This window comes from Scylla paramamosain, chromosome 21, assembly GCF_035594125.1.
Source record: "Scylla paramamosain isolate STU-SP2022 chromosome 21, ASM3559412v1, whole genome shotgun sequence".
Lineage (NCBI taxonomy): Eukaryota > Metazoa > Arthropoda > Malacostraca > Decapoda > Portunidae > Scylla > Scylla paramamosain.
The window spans coordinates 11,789,558-11,811,598 of record NC_087171.1 but is presented as its reverse complement, the minus strand read 5'-3'; the positions used below and the strand labels follow the sequence as shown (position 1 = coordinate 11,811,598).

General features: G+C 44.7%; 1 protein-coding gene and 1 long non-coding RNA gene across 3 annotated transcripts in view; one reads left to right on the top strand and one right to left on the bottom strand.

Annotated features, from left to right (window-relative positions):
- The window catches only part of LOC135111022 (uncharacterized), a 111,301-nt gene that overhangs the window by 14,558 nt on the left and 74,702 nt on the right, over nt 1-22,041 (top strand). The window contains exon 2 of the mRNA XM_064023895.1: nt 17,804-18,768. Within this exon, the coding sequence (XP_063879965.1) occupies nt 18,666-18,768 (103 nt within the window). The 5' untranslated portion in view covers nt 17,804-18,665. The remainder of the gene's footprint in view (nt 1-17,803; nt 18,769-22,041) is intronic.
- LOC135111023 (uncharacterized) overlaps nt 3,328-22,041 on the bottom strand; it is a 68,500-nt gene continuing 49,786 nt past the window's right edge. The window contains exon 5 of one of the 2 annotated variants that reach the window (XR_010273528.1): nt 3,328-3,920. This is a non-coding gene — a long non-coding RNA (uncharacterized LOC135111023). Of the gene's footprint in view, nt 3,921-5,225; nt 7,785-22,041 lie in introns of those variants that run through there. The other variant, XR_010273527.1, reaches the window with a different exon arrangement.

Below are 22,041 nucleotides of genomic sequence, written 5' to 3'. Positions count from 1 at the left end.
TGGGGTCCCTCCTATTGTTCTCCGAAACTGTGCCTCCGTGCTTGCACCTTGCCTAGTCAAACTCTTTCAGCTCTGTCTGTCAACATCTACCTTTCCTTCTTGCTGGAAGTTTGCCTACATTCAACCTGTTCCTAAAAAGGGTGACCGCTCTAATCCCTCAAACTACCGTCCTATTGCTTTAATTTCCTGCTTATCTAAAGTTTTTGAATCTATCCTCAACAGGAAGATTCTTAAACATCTATCACTTCACAACCTTCTATCTGATCGCCAGTATGGGTTCCGTCAAGGACGCTCTACTGGTGATCTTCTGGCTTTCCTTACTGAGTCTTGGTCATCCTCTTTTAGAGACTTTGGTGAAACTTTTGCTGTTGCCTTGGACATACTCGTATCAAAAGCCTTTGATAGAGTCTGGCACAAAGCTTTGATTTCCAAACTACCCTCCTACGGTTTCTATCCTTCTCTCTGTAACTTCATCTCAAGTTTCCTTTCTGACCGTTCTATTGCTGCTGTGGTAGACGGTCACTGTTCTTCTCCTAAATCTATTAACTGTGGTGTTCCTCAGGGTTCTGTCCTGTCACCCACTCTCTTCTTATTATTCATTAATGATCTTCTAAACCAAACTTCTTGTCCTATCCACTCCTATGCTGATGATACCACCCTGCACTTTTCCACGTCTTTTCATAGACGTCCAACCCTTCAGGAGGTAAACATATCACGCAGGGAAGCCACAGAACGCCTGACTTCTGATCTTTCTAAAATTTCTGATTGGGGCAGAGCAAACTTGGTATTGTTCAATGCCTCAAAAACTCAATTCCTCCATCTATCAACTCGACACAATCTTCCAGACAACTATCCCCTCTTCTTCAATGACACTCAACTGTCCCCCTCTTCTACACTGAACATCCTCGGTCTGTCCTTTACTTATAATCTGAACTGGAAACTTCACATCTCATCTCTAGCTAAAACGGCTTCTATGAAGTTAGGTGTTCTGAGACGTCTCCGCCAGTTTTTCTCACCCCCCAGCTGCTAACTCTGTACAAGGGCCTTATCCGTCCATGTATGGAGTATGCTTCACATGTCTGGGGGGTTCCCTCCTGCTGCTGTTCTAGACAGGGTGGAATCAAAAGCTTTTCGTCTCATCAACTCCTCTCCTCTAACTGACTGTCTTCAGCCTCTCTCTCACCGCCGCAATGTTGCATCTCTTGCTGTCTTCTACCGCTATTTTCATGCTAACTGCTCTTCTGATCTTGCTAACTGCATGCCTCCCCTCCTTCCGCGGCCTCGCTGCACAAGACTTTCTTCTTTCTCTCACTCCTATTCTGTCCACCTCTCTAACGCAAGAGTTAACCAGTATTCTCAATCATTCATCCCTTTCTCTGGTAAACTCTGGAACTCCTTGCCTGCTTCTGTATTTCCACCTTCCTATGACTTGAATTCCTTCAAGAGGGAGGTTTCAAGACACTTATCCACCAATTTTTGACCACTGCTTTGACCCTTTTAGGGACTGGCATTTCAGTGGGCATTTTTTTTTTATTAGATTTTTGTTGCCCTTGGCCAGTATCCTTCCTACATAAAAAAAAAAAAAAAAAAAAAAAAAAACAACAACATCATCACCAACACCATCACCACCACCACCACCACCACGCGGATCATTATCATTAACGAAATACTCATTAACTTGACAAAAATTAGTTATAAAGTCTACATTTTCGATAGATTTAAAACTTGACTTATTTTTATTTATTTCATTTATTTATTTATATTTTTTTAGATCCATGAAGGATACCCGATGTTGGTATTATAATATTCCCAGCGTTGCTCATTTATAAGATTAATATGAGAGCAGCAAAAAATGTATGCATGTATACTCGTCTATCATCCAGTAATTTTTTATATTTTAATTTAAGAGATATGTATCAGGAAACCACGGAAGTTTAATTGGTTAAGGATCTTTTTAAACCTCTCTCTCTCTCTCTCTCTCTCTCTCTCTCTCTCTCTCTCTCTCTCTCTCTCTCTCTCTCTCTCTCTCTCTCTCTCTCTCTCTCTCACACAAGGGTGTCACGGTGTAGGATTTGTGATTCGTCCTGGTTGACACACACACACACACACACACACACACACACACACACACACACACACACACACACACACACACACACACACACACACACACACACACAGTAATGGGCCTTACGTGCCTTCGTTACATCGGGTCAAATCTGTTTTTTTCCTTTCATCCTTTAATAACCCTTTGATATCGACCATCACGTGACATGGAATATCACTCTCTCTCTCTCTCTCTCTCTCTCTCTCTCTCTCTCTCTCTCTCTCTCTCTCTCTCTCTCTCTCTCTCTCTCTATCTCTCTCTCTAGACCAAACCCCTGAGGTGCCTCGTCAAAGCGTTCCGTTAAATACCTTAAGCGAGCAAGGTCTTGTGGAGGACGGAAGGAAGGAAAGGCGAAGAAAGGCAGCAAGTAACCTAAGAGCGCGGTCATGCCACTCTCCCGCCACACACCGCCAGGAACCGCCATGACATTACTTCATTTTCCTTAACATTTTTTTTTTCCGGGGTCCTTTCTATAATTGAATACCTTTGTCTATTTTGGTATTCATTTCCCATGTGTAAGGTGACGTTTTTTCTTTTTTTTTTCACTTTCTACGATCGGATACGTTTGTGTTTTTTTGGGTACTTATTTATAGAAAGAAAGTAAATGATGTGTATACGAGTGTGGTACTTTGTCAGGGCCACCCCGTATGGAATTGCCGTCATGGTATATAGATAGACAGATAAACGGATAGATAGATAGATAGATAGGTAGGTAAATGAACATCGGATAGGAAGGAATCTACACGAACTCTCTCTCTCTCTCTCTCTCTCTCTCTCTCTCTCTCTCTCTCTCTCTCTCTCTCTCTCTCTCTCTCTCTCTCTCTCTCTCTCTCTCTCTCTCTCTCTCTCTCTCTCTCTCTCTCTCTCTCTCTCTCTCTCTCTCTCTCTCTCTCTCTCTCTCTCTCTCTCTCTCTCTCTCTCTCTCTCTCTCTCTCTCTCTCTCTCTCTCTCTCTCTCTCTCCCCCTCCCTCCCTCCCTCCCTCCCTCCCTCCCTCCCTCCCTCCCTCCCTCCCTCCCTCCCTCCCTCCCTCCCTCCCTCCCTCCCTCCCTCTCTCTCTCTCTCTCTCTCTCTCTCTCTCTCTCTCTCTCTCTCTCTCTCTCTCTCTCTCTCTCTCTCTCTCTCTCTCTCTCTCTCTCTCTCATTTCAGACTTTCATGCTTTCACAAAGACATTCTCCTCTGAGTCTGCAGCCAGGAATAAACTAAAGCCCACAGAAGACACGAAAACTTTACGGTAAAAAGGTGTAGGAGAAGAATACCCGCTGTTGATGAGTACCTATGTAAAAATATTAGAGGCCTTTCACATTCGAGACTGATTTTGATGTCCGATAATTTACCTGCATCAGAAATTTCGTAAAAGAGGAGGAGGAGGAGGAGGAGGAGTAGGAGGAGGAAAACATTTGAACATCGAATATCTGAAGATTAATTTACAGCCTAATTACATAATCATATCATGGCACACAAGATAAATAATACAAGCTCGCTATTCTAATAAGCAAAAGCCAATCCACCCAATGAAAACAACAGTAAAGCAACATGGTAATAAGTAAAGATAATTAATTAAAAACAGTACGAATATATAAGTAGGGAGGAGATCAAGAATGAGAAAGAGGACAATGAGAAACAATGACACGAGGAAGAGCAGTGACAAGCGGACGGAAAGGAGGGCACAGGGCGGAGGAGGAGGACAGAGGAGGGGCGGCGGTGGCATGACATGGCGTTGGTGATTATGGTGTTGGTAATTACAGCAGGAATGTTGGTGGGCGAGCGGCGGAGCGACCGGAGGACAGACGACCTGGCAGGCTGGAGCGAGACTGAAGGCAAGAGAAGGCAAAGTTATATACAGGCCAGACAAGACAAAGAAAAAGAGAAAGACAGAAGCATTTGGTGACGGGAGGGAAAAACTTAAAAAAGATCGGAAACAGAGTTAAGAAAAGGGATAGCAGGATGAAAACGCTAGATATATATGAAAAAAAAAATTATATAAATGTGCAAGAACATTCATATGCAAATAACAATAAGCAAGAAAGCGAACTAATAGGAGCAAAAGACTAAAAAAAAAAAAACTGAACAGAGATAAGAAAAGGAAGGTTGAAAACACGTGATATGTAAGAGAAAAGAAGGCAAATGTGCAAGATAAGCAAGGAAGCGAAGGAAAAGGAACTGTATGGAGATGTATGTATAGAGGAAACGTGAGAGAAGGGATATGTGTGTGTGAGTTTGGGGAGGGAGCGGGGGAAGCAGAGAGGGAGGGTGACGGAAAGGGAAGACATGAGAGAGATAGGAGGGAAGGAAAGTGGGAGAGATATGGGAGAGAACTGACAGGGTGAAAAACGCAGATGAGAGAGAGAGAGAGAGAGAGAGAGAGAGAGAGAGAGAGAGAGAGAGAGAGAGAGAGAGAGAGAGAGAGAGAGAGAGAGAGAGAGAGAGAGAGAGAGAACTAAGAAATGCAAAGTGAAAGAAACCAAAAGCATGAAATTGAAAAGGAAGATCAAGCATGTATCATAAGACCTCCTCTCTCTCTCTCTCTCTCTCTCTCTCTCTCTCTCTCTCTCTCTCTCTCTCTCTCTCTCTCTCTCTCTCAACAGATACCAGGATCGAGTTAAAATAATGAAAAAAAAAAATTCCATTATCCTTCTCTTGGATTTTTGCATTCAGGAATTTGTTCCGAAAATCTTAAACACGGCGGCTCGAAAACGTCGTAAAAAAAAAAAAAGAAAGAAAAAGAAAAAGAAAAGCGAGAGGAAAAAGGGGGAAAAGTTGTGAGGGAGGCGTATTTTTTCCTCCCTCTTCCAGTTTGGGGTAAACGTTCCAGTCTGTGTGGTGGAGGTGTTGTCTTTGTGGCGGAGGAGGAGGAGGAGGAGGAGGAGGAGGAGGAGGAGGAGGAGGAGGAGGAGGAGGAGGAGGAGGAAAGAACAACAAAAGCAAGAACAAAAGAAGAACAAGAAAAACAAGAACAAGAAGAAGTAAACAAGAAAAGAAAACAAGAAAAGAAAAAAAAAAAAGAAAAAAAAAAGAAAGAAAGAAAGAAAGATGAACAACAACAACAACAACAACAACAACAACAACAACAACAACAACAACAACAACAAAACAATGAGACCAAAAAAAAAAACGGAGATAAGGAAACGGAGGAAAAGAACGCAAAGAAACAAAAGACAACAGCGGTAACAAAGAATAAAAGAAGTCAAAGAATCAGAGAAAACATAAACAAACTGAATAACACACACAACATTAAATAACACTAACTAATCATTCTTTAACTTCACTCCTAACTACGCCTTGTCTTCCATCTCATCACAAGGAGACAAAACAAGAAGCAACAAGAGGCACACACAGATACTTAGATCCTAGCCACACATGACCTGGCACTCGAGTTAACCACACACTACTAGGTAAGAGAAGCAGACCCGTACACTGCCATCTAGCGGAGAGATCCCCCACACAAATGAACCCAGCCATGCATCATTCGACATCGTGAAGACAAACAAGTAGACAGGAGTAAAGAAAAGGCAAAGAGGATTGACACACGGCCACGAGGATCACTATTTATGGTTTTGAGAGAGAGAGAGAGAGAGAGAGAGAGAGAGAGAGAGAGAGAGAGAGAGAGAGAGAGAGAGAGAGAGAGAGAGAGAGAGAGAGAGAGAGAGAGAGAGAGAGAGAGAGAGAGAGAGAGAGAGAGAGAGAGAGAGAGAGAGAGAGAGATACAAACAAGCAAACACGGGAACCTCCGCCGTAAAGAAGGCCCCGTTAAGGCGAACACGGCAAAGGGAAGTACTACGCGGAGGTCACTGTATGGGGGTCTTGCTCCGTGAAGAAGTAAGCATTATGTAAATCTTGCAGGGACAGTCCAAAAGAAGGGAGGGGAGGGATGAGATACAGGAGAGGAAGGCAAGGAGGGAGAAACAGGGGTAAGGGAGGGAAGGGTAAAGGAAATGAAGGAGTGGGGAAGGGGGAGATAAAGAGGGGGGAAATGCAAAGGGTAAGAAAACGAGAGGCAGTAAGAGGAGGAGGAGGAGGAGGAGGGACAAAAATCAACGTCCACCCTTCCTTCCTAACGCGCCATGACTTATCGTTGTTCTTAGTGGCATTTTTCTTATCGTCGTAGGCCTTATCTCCTTGTCCCGCTGAGAGTTTTTACTGCATTTTTAGGTTTAGCGGACGGACGAGGAGGAGGAGGAGGAGGAGGAGGAGGACGGATCAGAAGCATAATGAAGAACAAGGCAAATATGTTTAGCAAGAAGAGGGAAGAGAAACAAGAAGAGAAGGGCGGGAAGAAGAAACAGAGGTAGACGGAGAAGGAAAACCAAGAGAAACAGGTAACAGCAGGGAGGAGGAGGAAGAAATGAAGGAGGAAGAGGATGAGGAGGAATAAAAGGAGGAGGAGGAATAAAACGAGCAGGAAGAAGAAAGAAGCGCACAAAAAATTAAATTAACGAAAAGATAAGAACACTTAAGAACGAAAAGGAAGAACAAGCGGCAACAAACACGTTGGTCCTTATGCAGTTGTTTTGCGGTCTATACTATCTTATACACAGTGAGAAAAGGATGTTATATACAAAGGTTCCTCCTCACCCATCGCTCCCTCCAGTGTCGGCAGCGTGCAGAAACTGAGTAACTGCATAGACGATTTTATAAGCGAGAGATAAGGACGTTCACTATTGGTACTTCGATCCGGTGCGACACAGCCACAAACCACCTCAGGAAGGCAACATCTCTCAGGTGAGCCCGAGAGAATGTAAGTGCATTTTGCTACGACTGCGGGTGGTATTTTAGCCATGGGTTGGAGTCGAGATCCTTCTTCAATTTTTTAACCCTTTCACCGCGAAGTGCAACAATGCTTAAGGCTAGAAATAATGTATGAAATCCTTAAAAGCAACTACGAGAAAGAAAGGAATAAGAAAAGGGTACAATGTCTAAGGAGTACAATGTTCGGAAGTGGCTGTGGAACAAGAAGAGATGTCTCAGTGATGAGTAATTTAAAAAGATGTGCCAAATAGCGGCACCTCGACGACACTGGCAAGTAGTTTCAAAAGTCGACAACTCAACTGTAGTGTTTGGCTTCATTTGGCGTGAATAATTTTACCAATTATTGTCTTACCATATGTGGTCGATCAACTGTAATGTAGTCGTCTGCATTCATGTTATCAAATCTTCGAATATTTCAAACTCTTTTGTTGGATAATCTCGCAATCTTCGACTAGAAAAGCAAGTTAAATTCACTTCATTTAGCCTTTCTTCATAGGGAATATCTCTTAGTAAAGGAATAATTTAGGTTCTTCTAAGGTGTTCTCTTTTTAGCTTTTGAATATCTTTGCAACACGTATGGCGACCAAACCATTATGCAGGAGAAGGGGAAAGAGGGAGGACAAGACGCAGGAGGAGGAGCACAATGGTATGGAATTATTAGGAAAAAGGAGAGCCAGGAAGAGCAGGAGGAGCAGGAGGAGGAGGAGGAGGAGAGGAGGTTGATAGTGAGTGCAGGAAGGAGGAGACAGGGTAAGGAATGAGGTTTTGGCTGATGTGAATGTGAAAACCGCCGTGTTTCAAGGCGTCGTCCTGCTGCTTCAGCTCTTCTTTTTATTCCCCTTCCTCCTCATTCTTCCTCCCTTCGGATTCTTGTCACTCCTTATTCGTCTTCGTCCTTTTCGACCTCCTCCTTTTACGTCGCGGTAATTCTGAAGGATGTGGCACGGGAAGGAGATAATGATGGCTATGTTGACAATAATGACAGTAATAATAATAATAATAATAATAATAATAATAATAATAATAATAATAATAATAATAATAATAATAATAATAATAATAATAATGGGGAACGCTTTCATTTCGTGTAACACTTTGTGAATTTGTATTTGTAAAAAGTTAATATTCAGAAGCTTGTTTCATTTCAGTACGCGCATGCACGCACGAGCGAACACACACACACACACACACACACACACACACACACACACACACACACACACACACACACACTTGCAGTATGAAAACCTATTCTAATCATAATATTTATTATTGTATCAACTTTTATTGTTAAAGCACAGCAGCAGCAAACCTGTTGGCCCTTACAAGACAGTTTGTGGTAGACTGCACTACTCTCACTTACCAGACGAGGAATTGTAAGGGCGAAGGTTAATATAATTGCCTGGAATCTCCGTCCTTACCAGCATACAGTATACAATATTACCTACAAATGCTACAACACGGACCTCTTTACCCAGAGCTATAACACCCTAATGTGCAGGCCGCGTCTTGCATCACAGCTCACCACGAGGTTGTTACGGTGTAAGATTGTGTCAAGTACTTGGCGCCGCACTCCCTGCACACTCACACCCACACACACACACACACACACACACACACACACACACACACACACACACACACACACGTCACTCGCCCGTAGTTTGCATGCAGGACTCCCGCTCCCACGTCCCAGCAAAGAGTGAGGCTCAGGTGTTGTGTTGTGTCCCCTGCAATGCTCCTTCGTCCCTCACGTGATTCACTTCCCTCCAGTGCTCGTCTTCATTAATTACCTTCCATCTGTCAGCCTCCCTCGTGCATCCCACCACACAACACACCTGGCCGTCACTCCGCTATCCCTGAGCCGTCTGCCCTTCCCCACAAACACACACACATATCCGCTGCCGTTTCCCTCTCGGCCACGCCCCTCTAGGCGGGTGTACAAATTGGCAAGACAGCCTCGCCTCGTCCATCATGGTGCCCCATCTAAGGGTGTCACGCCCAGGCCTCCCTGTCATCATTCACGCCTCCCCTCACCGCCCCCACGCCCCATGCACCCTGCCCATCCTTATCACCCTCCCTACCATCACTTCCCACCCCTCCTCTCATCTGTCGCCTTCCCGTCCCGCTGAGGAGGTTATAGGGTCAGATTATACACTAAATCTTCCCCCTTCCACTGGAAATCTCAAAGGATGAATCACTCTTACTCGTATGTGGAGAAGCGCTATGATTTGCTGCAAGACAAGATTGTTCAGAGGACGGATTATTCAACATTTTCACTACTAATGATAACAAGGCCACACTGTAAACATGCACCACAACATTTCATTAAGCTTAAGGTTGAGTGACACAAACACCGCGTGCACGTTAATGAAATGCGAAAAAAGGTTCAGCATTTATGTTTTGGTGAATACTTCAAACATTAGATTCCCGATTCACTGAAACGACGACACATCGCTCCATTACCGCCCGTGTATCACGTGTCCGGATCAGATGGCAGGACACGCCTCGCTGTCACCTCACACACACACACACACACAGGGTAGAGTGGCTGTGTAATGTGACCTGTAATGCGAAACACACGGTACTCCATCCATCATCCACAACCTCTAATATAGACACAGGTTCCATAAACCAAGCAATATTATTACAATTACACACACACACACACACACACACACACACACACACACACACACACACACACACACATACAATATACTGTCCCTGTTCAAATATGCACTAACCACTTAGTGATCAGATATTATCCTTCACCAGTGACTCATACGATCAGAGATGAATTAGCTGTTTGATACAAAGTTATTTTCAGCATTAAAACCTGAACACTCATATGATTAAATCTTTACATATTCATATTTAAGTCGCAACAAAGTTTTAATAAAACTTTTGACGCAGCTCAGAGAGATCTGGCTCGGGGCTTCTGCTTAGAACAAACAAGCGGAGAAAAGCGATATCTTAATTCAGCTCGTGTCTCAACACTTCACTAACTCAACATTCTTCACAATGAAGACATAAAGCTACATAATAATATAAGGTAACAATTATGAACATAGTATCCCATTACCTTCATTCCAGAAACATTTAACTCACAAGAAAACTTCAACAACAAGAACTAATTATGCCAGTGCCTTGAACCAGTGTTGTGCTGCTTCTTATCACCACCAACCCCAACCTCTACTATAGAACTAAACATTTCCTCCTTCATCCTTCTACACTCAACTTCATCTCATCCCTCCATCATGTTTCCTGTCAACCATCCCTTCATTTACAATCCTTAAGTTTCCATTAAGTTTCTCAAATTATCGAGTTTTGCTTTGTTCATTATTCCTTTAATGCCTCGATACAATCACTCCCGTATATCCTTTTTTTTTTTTGTTTTAAGTATACCCAAAATAGTAGATAATTTTTAATGCAGAGATATGTAGCATGTACTTCACGTTTAGCCACACTTCATACCTTCCAAGCACTTCAAACACTCTTAGCGGGCCGCGTTACTCACAAACAAGAGGAGGTTACGTAAACACTCCCACAGGCACACAGGCAACCATTATCGGAATATTAACGGAAAAGTAACGCTGATATGGGTTGTTTATCTTCTCCCTCCCCTCCTCCCCCTCCAGCTCCTCCTCCATACAGCTCCCCGGCTCCAAAACTGCACCATTCATCACTAAGCATCATCACTCACTGCTAACGATCGCTATTCACCCTTATTTTTAATACCCCACCCCTGTTTCCAGAGCTGTGTGTGTGTGTGTGTGTGTGTGTGTGGATAGGTGGATGGACGTGGCTCGCTCGCTCGCTCTCTCTCTCTCTCTCTCTCTCTCTCTCTCTCTCTCTCTCTCTCTCTCTGATAGCATAAAAAAGAAGAGTAATTTTCATGAAATAACAACAAAGATAACAGTAGAAGCAAAACGAGAAGTAATAGTAATTAGATCGACCGTGACATTATTGTTATTCACGCTACGATTATTACTTCCATTTTCATTATTATTATTATTATTATTATTATTATTATTGATGTTATTATTGCTGCTCATATCCGTGGCAGTGAAGCACTCGTAATAATGAAACAGATCGTAACGCTCGTTAAGACAATAACAATAATGATTACAGTAATGGTTGTGATAGCAAGAAACATTACACCGCCAACAATGTGTACAACCTGAGAGAGAGAGAGAGAGAGAGAGAGAGAGAGAGAGAGAGAGAGAGAGAGAGAGAGAGAGAGAGAGAGAGAGAGAGAGAGAGAGAGAGAGAGAGAGAGAGAGAGAAACTACCAGATCATTGAGTAAAGAGAAAGAGAGACACAAGAAGCGGGATGGAAGAGACAGGTAAGCCAGGCGTGTTAAAGAGGCCTCTCACCTGCTCCCCGGCTAAGGCACACACCGCAATTTACATAAAAAGATCCGACACAACTAATTAGACAGAACACCTAAGCACCTCGTCACCAGGACCCTTATATTCTCTCCCCTCTCCCCCTTTAACAACACCCAGCGACCAACACTCCCTAATACTATCTCTCCCCCTTCACCTCCCCACCTCTCGGAAACTTCTAAGCCTGGCCAACGATCCTATTAATCACCCTGCTTACTGGTGGACGAGCAAGCACCGCCACCCATGCCTACGCTGAGGGTACGGCCACGCAGGCGCTCTTAGTGGTCATATGGTGTGTATTGTAAACTGTTTTTTTTTTTTTTGTGGTTAATTTGTTGTTTTTATTGGAGTTTTGAGATGGTGGTGATGGTGGTGTGTGTGTGTGTGTCTGTGTGTGTGTGTGTGTGTGTGTGTGTGTTAAGACGTAGTTAACAGGACGTGATCGATGGCTCTCTCTCTCTCTCTCTCTCTCTCTCTCTCTCTCTCTCTCTCTCTCTCTCTCTCTCTCTCTCTCTCTCTCTCTCTCTCTCTCTCTCAAGGAGGTGTAAAAGATCGGTGTTATCAGTGACATAATTTACACATCTATTTTTTTTTTCTACCGTTTTTCTTTAAGGTAAAAACGAGAACCTTCATCTGATATAACCCACTTTTTCCCCTCCAACTCATTCCGACTCCCCGTACATTTCTTTCCCTACCTTCCTCCTTCCATCTACATCGCATTTACTTGTTAGAGAAGTAAGCCACGACGAAACGAACTCGCAAACACACATACACTCTTACCAACACCTAAGCTTTCCTCCCCCTGATACTCATTACCTTCAAAACACTTTACTACAGGGAATAAAAGTAAAGGAGTTTGTCACAGCGCAGTTTACATGAAGTTACGCAGATGAGAAGACTGGAACGCAGATGAGAAGACTGGAATTGTGTATTCTTCACTCACCTCAGTCTTTTCCTATCTGTACAGGAGGGTGGCTAAGGGTTGCTATAGGGAGAAATGAAGAGCATAATTATCGCTTTCCAGGTAGTTAGTAAAAAAGTTAATCGGATTCCAAGCCTGCATTTACTATACGTATGTAAGAGAGAGAGAGAGAGAGAGAGAGAGAGAGAGAGAGAGAGAGAGAGAGAGAGAGAGAGAGAGAGAGAGAGAGAGAGAGAGAGAGAGAGAGACCTGGGTACATAATAAAAGATGTTATCGAAGCTGTTTAATCTCTCTCTCTCTCTCTCTCTCTCTCTCTCTCTCTCTCTCTCTCTCTCTCTCTCTCTCTCTCTCTCTCTCCTTTACCGTTACTTGAGTTTACGTATTTTTTTTCTCTCTAAAGGTATTACGTTCTTAGTGAATTAGAGTAGGAGTCTGGCAGGTGGAGGGAGGCGTACGAGGAACAAACATCCCAAGGCCCCACGCTTCAGGGGTTCCGAGCCGCGCCGAGAGCCAAGGTGTGCTTCAACCACAAGGAAATCAAACAACCTGGCCCTTTACGACCTACAGCCTTAATTACACACAGGAGAAGCGTAACAACCAAAACAATGGATTACAAAGGATGCTAAACACCAACACGTCCTTAGATCTTCGCTAGTCTGTTTGATTACACCACACTAACTAGCAGTAGATATACATAGAGAAGCACAGTGGAAGGTTTCTCACCATCAATTACCGTTTCTCCAGCCCAACGTAGAGTAGCTAGCCAAGAAATAAGAGATACCGTGTTCTATTTAGAGGCTATAAGGAATTTTCAAGGACTGCAAGAAGACTGGAGTACTCTAACTTCTGTTTTCGTTTGTCTAGAGTGTACAAGTAAATGTTTGATGGCTGATAAAGTGATAAGAATCTAAATATGACTAATTGGATGATATTTCTCGTTATGAAGGAATTATAAAATTACTTAATGACTCATCCAATACAATTATTCCTTATTCACGACTGTTATAAATAGGTATTAAGTTATAGGATCCAATTCGGAAGCTTTTGCACACATTCGTATAGGTGTATACACTTTTATCCTTTAACATTACTCTATATAACTTTATCTTTTAACACTACGTAGACTGAATTAGATTAGGTTTGGTTGGGCATTGTCCTTAATTCAAAAAGGTGAGGCACGACACTACACGTTTTATCTTTTAACACTGCATAGACTAATTTAGACTAACTTAGATTACACATTGTCCTTAAAATAGGTGGCACACGACACTGCACCTTTGGACACAACTAATGATGCATGCTTAAATAAATAACAATAGCTCCGAAAAGACCAAAATGAACAGGAGATGTATTAAGTGGAGGTGTTGAGTGGAGGTGGTTCACTGGTACTAATCCTCTGCCTGAAACATCCTGTACAATATCAATAATCCTGCCTCAAGACCTTGGGCAGCTGTACAACTTCACTTCCACCGCAAGACATTTAGGGAAGCTCGTCACTGTGGCCGTGTTGGGGTAGACTCCGCTTCTCCCCCGCCCAGCCCCACCCCACACCGCCCCACCTCCATCTTATTCCGCCCCACTCTTCTCACTGACACGCTGCAATGCTGATAAATCTTCGCTCCTTTTACCATTACTGTCAGGCTGCTTTTGTCTTCATTAACACAGGTATTCTCTCTCTCTCTCTCTCTCTCTCTCTCTCTCTCTCTCTCTCTCTCTCTCTCTCTCTCTCTCTCTCTCTCTCTCTCTCTCTCTCTCTCTCTCTCTCTCTGCAGTTCGTTTAATTTCCTTCCCCATTCGCTCTTTGATTACTGTTGACTTTAATGTTACGCAATTAACGTCTCTCTCTCTCTCTCTCTCTCTCTCTCTCTCTCTCTCTCTCTCTCTCTCTCTCTCTCTCTCTCTCTCTCTCTCTCTCTCTCTCTAATTGCCGGTGCACACTGTTCCTTCGCCTCCGTCCAGCTAATGCCATGCTAACTTTCAACAATCTACTGAATATCAACCCATAAGCTCATTGCCATTCATATTTATTCACCTACATCTTTCTTTCCTGTCTAAACATACCTCTCCTTCGCCTCCGTTCAGTCACATGTTAACTCTTAACACTGTATCAGATATAAACCCACAATAGCATATCCATCTTAAACACACTTGTCTTCGTACACACATACATATTTTCAAATCGCCTCTGCTCAGTCAACCCGCCGGCCACACCCTTACTAGTGTAATGCCCCGTAACACAGCACGCCACGCCGCTGGGAAGGTGGTGGTGGTGGTGGTGGTGGTGGTGGTGGTGGTGGTGGATGCCAGGAACTCACGCTACTACACTGGGCGAATCGTGACTCTGTTTGTCTGTCTGGCTTTCTGTTTGTCCTTTGGTAGGTTGTTTGTCTGCTGGCCTGTAATGTCATTCTGTCTGTCTGGCTGGTGTGTGTGTGTGTGTGTGTGTGTGTGTGTGTGTGTGTGTGTGTGTGTGTGTGTGTGTGTGTGTGTGTGTGTGTGTGTGTGTGTGTGTGTGTGTGTGTGTGTGTGTGTGTGTGTGTGTGTGTGTGTGTGTGTGTGTGTGTGTGTGTGTGTGTCATTTATTCTGGTTCTGTATTTGTCTTTTTTTTTAATCTCTCTCTCTCTCTCTCTCTCTCTCTCTCTCTCTCTCTCTCTCTCTCTCTCTCTCTCTCTCTCTCTCTCTCTCTCTCTTCCTCGTCTTCCTCCACCTACAGAAAAAACTCCAAATTCTTCCTTAAAATTCAGGTAATTTCCTACTTGTCACGGTCCTCCTCTTCCTCCTCCTCCTCCTCCTCCTCCTCCTCCTCCTCTTGCCCCTCTTCCTCCTCCTGCCCCTCTTCATCCTGGTCTTTTTCCTCCTCTCTTCCTTGATTACTTGTTCCCTATCTTTGCTTCATTTCCCAAGGTCATGACCCCCACACTCTTTCTCCCACACAAACACACACACACACAGACTGGATCGTATATTTTCCCGCCCTGTGTCTGTTACTGGGCTGCCTCGTTCACTTTTTTCCTCTCATACCTTTTTCCTTTTTATAGATGTGCTTTTTTTTTTTTGTCATGTATTCTTTATCTTAATCCTTTACGTATATTACATGAGCGAGGGTCGGTTGGTCTCCGTGTGTTCTTTCGAGGCTCTGTTCTTTATCAGGATTCTTTACTTATACTACCCAAACACAGGCTGAGAGTCGGGTGTTCCTTTCTATCTAGTGTTGTTTCTCTTAATTCGTTATTCATGGTACGCCGAAGGTTGGGTTGTGTCTTCCTTCTCTAAACACCACTTCCCACATCTGTGCTTGGGTTGAATTTGCTACGAAAGAGACAAGGTATAGAAGTGCACTTACTTTAAACGGAGGGCACAATGTTGGTTTCAATTCGTATATTTATCTTGTATTTTACTCCTAGGATCTTAGATGAGGTAAAGTCTCGGCAAAGATAAGGTTATGTATTCTTAATCCCTTCACTGTTATTTGCCACGTCTTTCCTTAACCACTAACACTCTGGGACATAATTTATTCTACAGCCACCTCGAAACACTCGTAAACCTATTCTCCTAACCCCTTTCCTATCTTGTAGACGCTTATAAAGATTTCATACACTGTGCTTAGCGTCATGAATTTTAGCATATCACAGGGAAGGACTCTAATTAAACCATTTCCAAAGATCACATGAGTTACCATTACAAGTGACGTATTTAGAGTGTAGAATTCTGATTTTACTTCCACTACAATCTTGAAAACGTTCTTGAAAACACACAAAGCTTCCTCTACACTCTGGACGAGGCGACGAAATGTTTAGGAATAGTCTATAGTCGCCCCGCTACAGGAGTCTTGGGTGTGTTTACTTTCCCCTTCTGGCGGCTGTGTTCCTTGCCGTGTTTGTGTTCTTCCTTTTAGGTCTCTTTAATGACCGCCTGCCTAGTCTTTACGAGGGAGGGGGAGGAGAAATAGACATGAGGGAGAGGAGAGAAAGGAGAAAGAGAAGTGAGAGGCAGGGAGAGGTAAGGAGGAAAGGAGAGGGGGGAACTTAAAAGAGCCCAGAACTGTTTAGGACTTACTGACTCCAAGAGGGAAAAAATGAACAGAAGAGGGAAGTGGAGCAAGGAAAAGCATTTATCCCCACAGATGACTTTTTTTGTGCTCACCTTCCTCCACGTCCTTTGTTTTTGTATATACTGTTTTTTTGTGAAGACTAATGGGTGCCTGCCTAAGGGAGATAAGAATTGTGGGAAAATGGTCTTTCTGTGCTGCGTTCTCTCTATAAAGGAAATGAATTAAGGAGAGAGAACCCTGAAATACGTACGTTAGTTTAATGATTTCAGTGGCCGAATATCAACTATTTCCCCTCGTTTTTTTTTTTTTTCTACAGTGTTTGCTTGTGTAGAATTTGCGTATATCTTCAAGTCGCATTTTGGGTACATTTGATTTTTTATTTTTCTTCTTTTTCTCGCAATACAGCAATGCGGTCTTGTTTTTCTTTCTATTTCTCTCTTTTTTTTTTTGTCTCATAATCCTCCTGCTCCATTTCTTTTTCATTTGGTTTAAATTCAAATGTTTTCTCGACACAATCTTAGTTGCATTTTTTTTGTTTTTCTTTGTTTTCTTTTCTTTTTTTTCCCACTGCCTCATAATCTTCCTCTTCCATTTCTTTTTCATTTGATATTAACTTGCATTCATACCGTGGGGGACGGGAGGAGTATGGTGTGTTGACCTAGTTTTAGCAAACAACTGAGCTGCATTCGTGTGATGTCTCCGTATCTATCTATGTCTGTCCACTTTTTGCTTCTATCTACTAACTCTAGTTTATTCCGGATTCTTATATTTCCAAAGAGGGAAAGTGATGCTGTTACATGTATTTATCTAGTTGTGCAGTTGTATACACTAGTGAAGTTGTGTCTTTGTAATTACTTATCAAGATTTTCCTTACGAATAACACCTTCCCAGTTTAATGTGTACATGCGTGCGAGTGTGGGAGGTGAGGGAGGGAATGCCAGGAGAGACGCGGGAAAGTAGCCACGAACCCTCAGGTAACTAATAAGCTGGGGGAGGAAGGGACTGTGGAGGAGACGAGTGCTTCAAAATGTCTGTTGGGACCTATAACTCAATTTTATGCCCCTGGAAATACAAAAAAAAAAAACAGTAATAATATCTCAGTCACAACCATGGAGGGAGAGGAGGATATGATGTTCCCTCACTCCCCCGCCTCCTTCACCCTGTCCAGCCTCGAGAAACAGCGATAAAACCCACCGCCCGTGACCAGAAGGAGGGTGGGTGAGGGTGGGACTTGTGGCTGCCTTCCCTGACGTCATCGCAAAGGAGGAGGAGGTGGAAAAGGAGAAGGAGAAAGAAAAAGAGAAAGAAAAGGAGGAGGAGGAGAAAGAGGGATATTCCAGTGGTTAGAGGATGGGTCCTAGTGGCGAGTTGCGTGAGTCTATGATGGATTTCTGGCGAAAAGACAAGTGTGCTTACTGAGGAAAGTAGAGGACACAGCAATGCCAGGCAGGAAGCAAACAACAATCAGAGCATGTTGTGTCTGAATAACTCTTCACGCTCGCTGTGCTATTATTTATTTACTCAAAGTATATTTTACGAGTGGGAATATGAACGATTAATATTTCTGTTCTGTGTGTTGCAGGAGGCCGCCCACACTGGACGCTGCCCCGCCCCCTCGGCAGCTTGTGAGCGCCGCAATGCGTGCTGAGGATTGGCAAGGAGTGTGAGGGAGCGCGGGCCATGGCGGAAGGGTGACGTCCGGACGGGCCACATGGGGCAGGACGAGGGGCGGGCGGCGTCTGCAGGAGGGTGGTGAGAGGTGGCGCCCGGGCGGGACTGTGGCGGCGCGGGGCGGGGCAGCGAAAGGCGGGTGTATCGGGTGGCGGGAGTGGCGGTAACCTGTGTTCTGGCGGCGTGGCGGGGCCGCTGAGTCCCGGCCTTCACTGCTGGTTGGGTGGTGCATCAACAGCCTTGTTACCGCCACGTCGCGTTACGTGAGCGGTGCCTCGTTGTTTTGTTACAAGCGTGTTACTGTTTTTTTTTTTTTCTTCTTACGCGCGTGTTACTGTTCCGTTTGTTAAGGACATGTTGCTGGTGTGGTAGCGAGTGTTGCTGTTTTGTTTGTTACACGTGAGTCACACCTCGTCAGGAGTGCCCACCGCCTTACCGCTCCCCACGTGCTCCCCCTCCACCAGTGCCTAGTCACCCCAATCCCGCCCCAAGTACAACCCAGCAGCCCCACGCGAATTCCTCCGCGGGCAGGAATGGGGAGCGCTGGACGCGCATGAAAGTTGTAAAAAATAGAAAAGTTGTCAGTGAACCGAAGATCAAGGAGCGTCCATGTTGGTGCGGCGCCAGACTACAGACCAGTCACGGTGATCCTGTGTGCCAAAATGGGAAGTACAATTATTGGAAAGTAGGTACCCACATGTAGCAGCACCACGGCGGGGGAACGGAAGCTACGAGGTGAGGCGGGCGCGGGCGCGGCGCCGCAGCCGGAGTTGATGATGAGCGCCAGGGACTTCCGCCGCCCCTACGCTCGCCAGCGCCGCGAGAGCGACGAGGGGGAGGAGGAAGGCTTCCTCTACTGCCTCATGTACTACTTCGGTGAGTATTTCACGGGATCTGGGCACGCGGGGCACCAAACGATGCTGAGTGTCCTCAGCTGTACATATTTCTCATTGTGTACACGTGTCTGATGCAGCAGAGTGACGAACCTTGTCCCTGTTGCCTCAACGCGACGAACATCACCATATAGTCTTCCGTTATGGACACCAACCACTGTCTTCCACAACACACTGTTCCTTATAAATGTTCTGCATGTTCTTTTCTTATTTATTAGATTTCATAGTATAACTTTGGGATTATGAACGACGAAACGACTTTCATGTCTTTACACCTCCCGGCAATTATCAAATACCTTTGCGGGGTCTCTAGCACCGAGCTGGGTGAGAATACGATTCCAGAATGTGAGGTGAAACGAGTCAGGCTTCAGCAACCTGTGGCCACGTCTTCAGATTAGACTAGCGGCCTTGTTGGATCCACCGGCCCCTCCACCTCCTCTTTAAGCCTTCACGTCGCCCTCCCGCTCCTCCAAAAGGCAGAAACTCTTACATGTTTTTTTTTTTACAACCGAATTCAACAGTTCCCGAGCTTGACGGTGTGCCCCTCGCAGCCTTACCTGCTGTGGGAGGCCCGCCAGCCCCTCCCAGAGGATACACCAGGTTTAATTTTTTTTCCTTTCTTTTTTTTTTTTCCATCCCGCGCACTCCGATATCTGCCACACATCTCCGCGAAGGCCTCATATTTTCAGCCTCCACGCCCGGGTGTCGCGTGTGTTCGCCCCGCCGCCGCGAGGGGAAGGCCCAACACGCTCTCTCGCCGACGATATTTCACCTATGCTGTGTGCGGCTGATACGACCCCGCCCCTACTTTCCCCCTTTACCCGGGCCATCCTCAGCCCCAAAATACATTTCCCTCATGGATTCCCCGCTACGTACATACCCTCCACGAAATTCACTTATCTCCCCCACCAGACACACACAAACACACACACACACACACACACACACACACACACACACACACACACACAGACGCTTCTCATCTTCTCTCCCCTTTCCCTTTACACTTTCCTCCATAACGTTTCCATAAGGTTATGCCTCCGTCTTTCTTCCTTTCCTTCCTTCCTTTCTCCATTCCTCCTTTCCTTATTTTTCCTCTCTAATCTTTCGTTCTCACTCGGCTGGTTCCTTCTTACATTTCCACAAATATTCCCTCACTCTTCCAATCTCTCCCTCTCTTCGGCCTTCAGGTCCCTGCCACTCAACCCTCACCATTATCTCTTCGCCATTACACGAGGCACCTCCTTCCCTGTCTTAATCCCCCTGCCACGATCCACGCTAACACCCACCGCCCTCCCCACACCCTCCTGTCCTCATTCCCTCTCTCCTCTCCTCCCTCCCTTGCGCATCCCAATCTCTACCCTTCCCTCTCACCGCCTCACCCTGATCCTCTTCCCTACCCTGATTGCTTGAGGGAGAAACAATGCCGCTTAATTTTGGGTTCACATTTAAGGATTCTCTCTCTCTCTCTCTCTCTCTCTCTCTCTCTCTCTCTCTCTCTCTCTCTCTCTCTCTCTCTCTCTCTCTCTCTCTCTCTCTCTCTCTCTCTGATATGGAAATCGAGGAATACTCGTACATGTTTCATATTATGTACGTATGTATTTGTATTATGTATGTATGTATATATGTAGTGTAGTGTAGTGTAGTGTGTGTGTGTGTGTGTGTGTGTGTGTGTGTGTGTGTGTGTGTGTGTGTGTGTGTGTGTGTGTGTGTGTGTGTGTGTGTGTGTGTGTGTGTGTCGTAAGTTTATGCGCTATTTATATGCATTCTTTTTTTTTTTTTTTTTTTTTTTTTTTGGGGGGAGCGGTCTTGATTACTCCCTTCCCTGCACACCTACCATATCATCCAGCCCCCCCCCCTTCAATACCACCCCCTTCCTCCCATATCACCCATACCCCACAATATCTACCCTCGACCATTCAATATTCCTAAACATAACCATTCATGTCAGCCCACACTCCTCCACACCACCGTATGCCACTCCACACCACACCCCACAAATCCACACCACACCACCTCACCACACCACCTCACCACACCACCACTTCCATCAGTAATCCCACACTATCTCACTAGCAAGAAGAAATGGACAGTTTTCAATCTCAATTTCAACTCTTATTTTGCCTTGCTGCACCACTTGTCCTGTACATCACACTAGTACTACCTTCACACTAGTCCACACATTCCATCCACGTACGAGGAAAAGCAACAAGAGACATTCCTTACTTTCCTTTCCTTGTTCCATCACTTTTTTTCCATGATCAATCCTTCTCGCATCTTTTTTCCTTATTCTTTTTCCACGTACCCTTGGCTGGAGGCGCTACAGCAGCCAGCCTCTACGCAAGTGTCGCTGGTATACTATTCAGATCCTCATGCGGCACTTGATGCTCTCCTAAGGGAAGACGAGGGAGGTTCAGCAAGCAGATTCAAGCGGCCTCAACGCCCTCCTTGTGGCAAACAGCCGTCGCCATTTCTACCTTCATGGGAACTCGAAAACGCTTGTATGTAAATCTGAGGGCGTTTGGAAGAGGAACAGGAGGAGGAGGAGGAGGAGAATGTGGAGAAATACGAGTGGTAACAGGAAGAGGAGATGACGGAGAATGACGATGACGGGGATGAGACGCAGGAAGTGGAATAAGAGGAGGAGGAGAAGGAAGCGGAGGAGGAGGTAAAGGAGAAGTGAAAGTGAGAAGCGAGGCTGGAAGTGTATGTAGGTGATGTCGATGGGAGAAAATAAGCGAAAAAAGAAAAGGAAAGAAAACACTTTACAAACGTTGCTTTCTTTCCTCTTCATCCTCCTCCTCCTACTTCTCATCCTGCTCCTCCCCCACCAAGTCCTACCGAGTTTCATGGAATATTCAGAGACCTAGAAGATTTGCATAAAGAAGGATAAAGTTTGATGGAGTCTTAACACTCTGTAAACACCGACGAATGAACCATCTTATCATGCCATTCTTTTCCTCATAAACAAAAAAGAAAGCGGAGTTGCGTGCAAATATAACCCTGCAATCTTTTTTTCGTTAATATTTATACAATGACGCAGAAATCATGAGATATTTTTCTATGCATAACTGTAATAAGATTTCTGCGAATGCGAAATGGTATGAAAAAAAAGGAAATAAATGAATAATAATGAAACTCTTCAGTACTGAGTAACGCTGCGGTACTTCTCGTTGGGCTAAGATCTTGATTAACTGGTGTTTGTAATCACCATGCCTATCCTATCAGCAGTTTAACAGTTTAACAGCTGATTGGA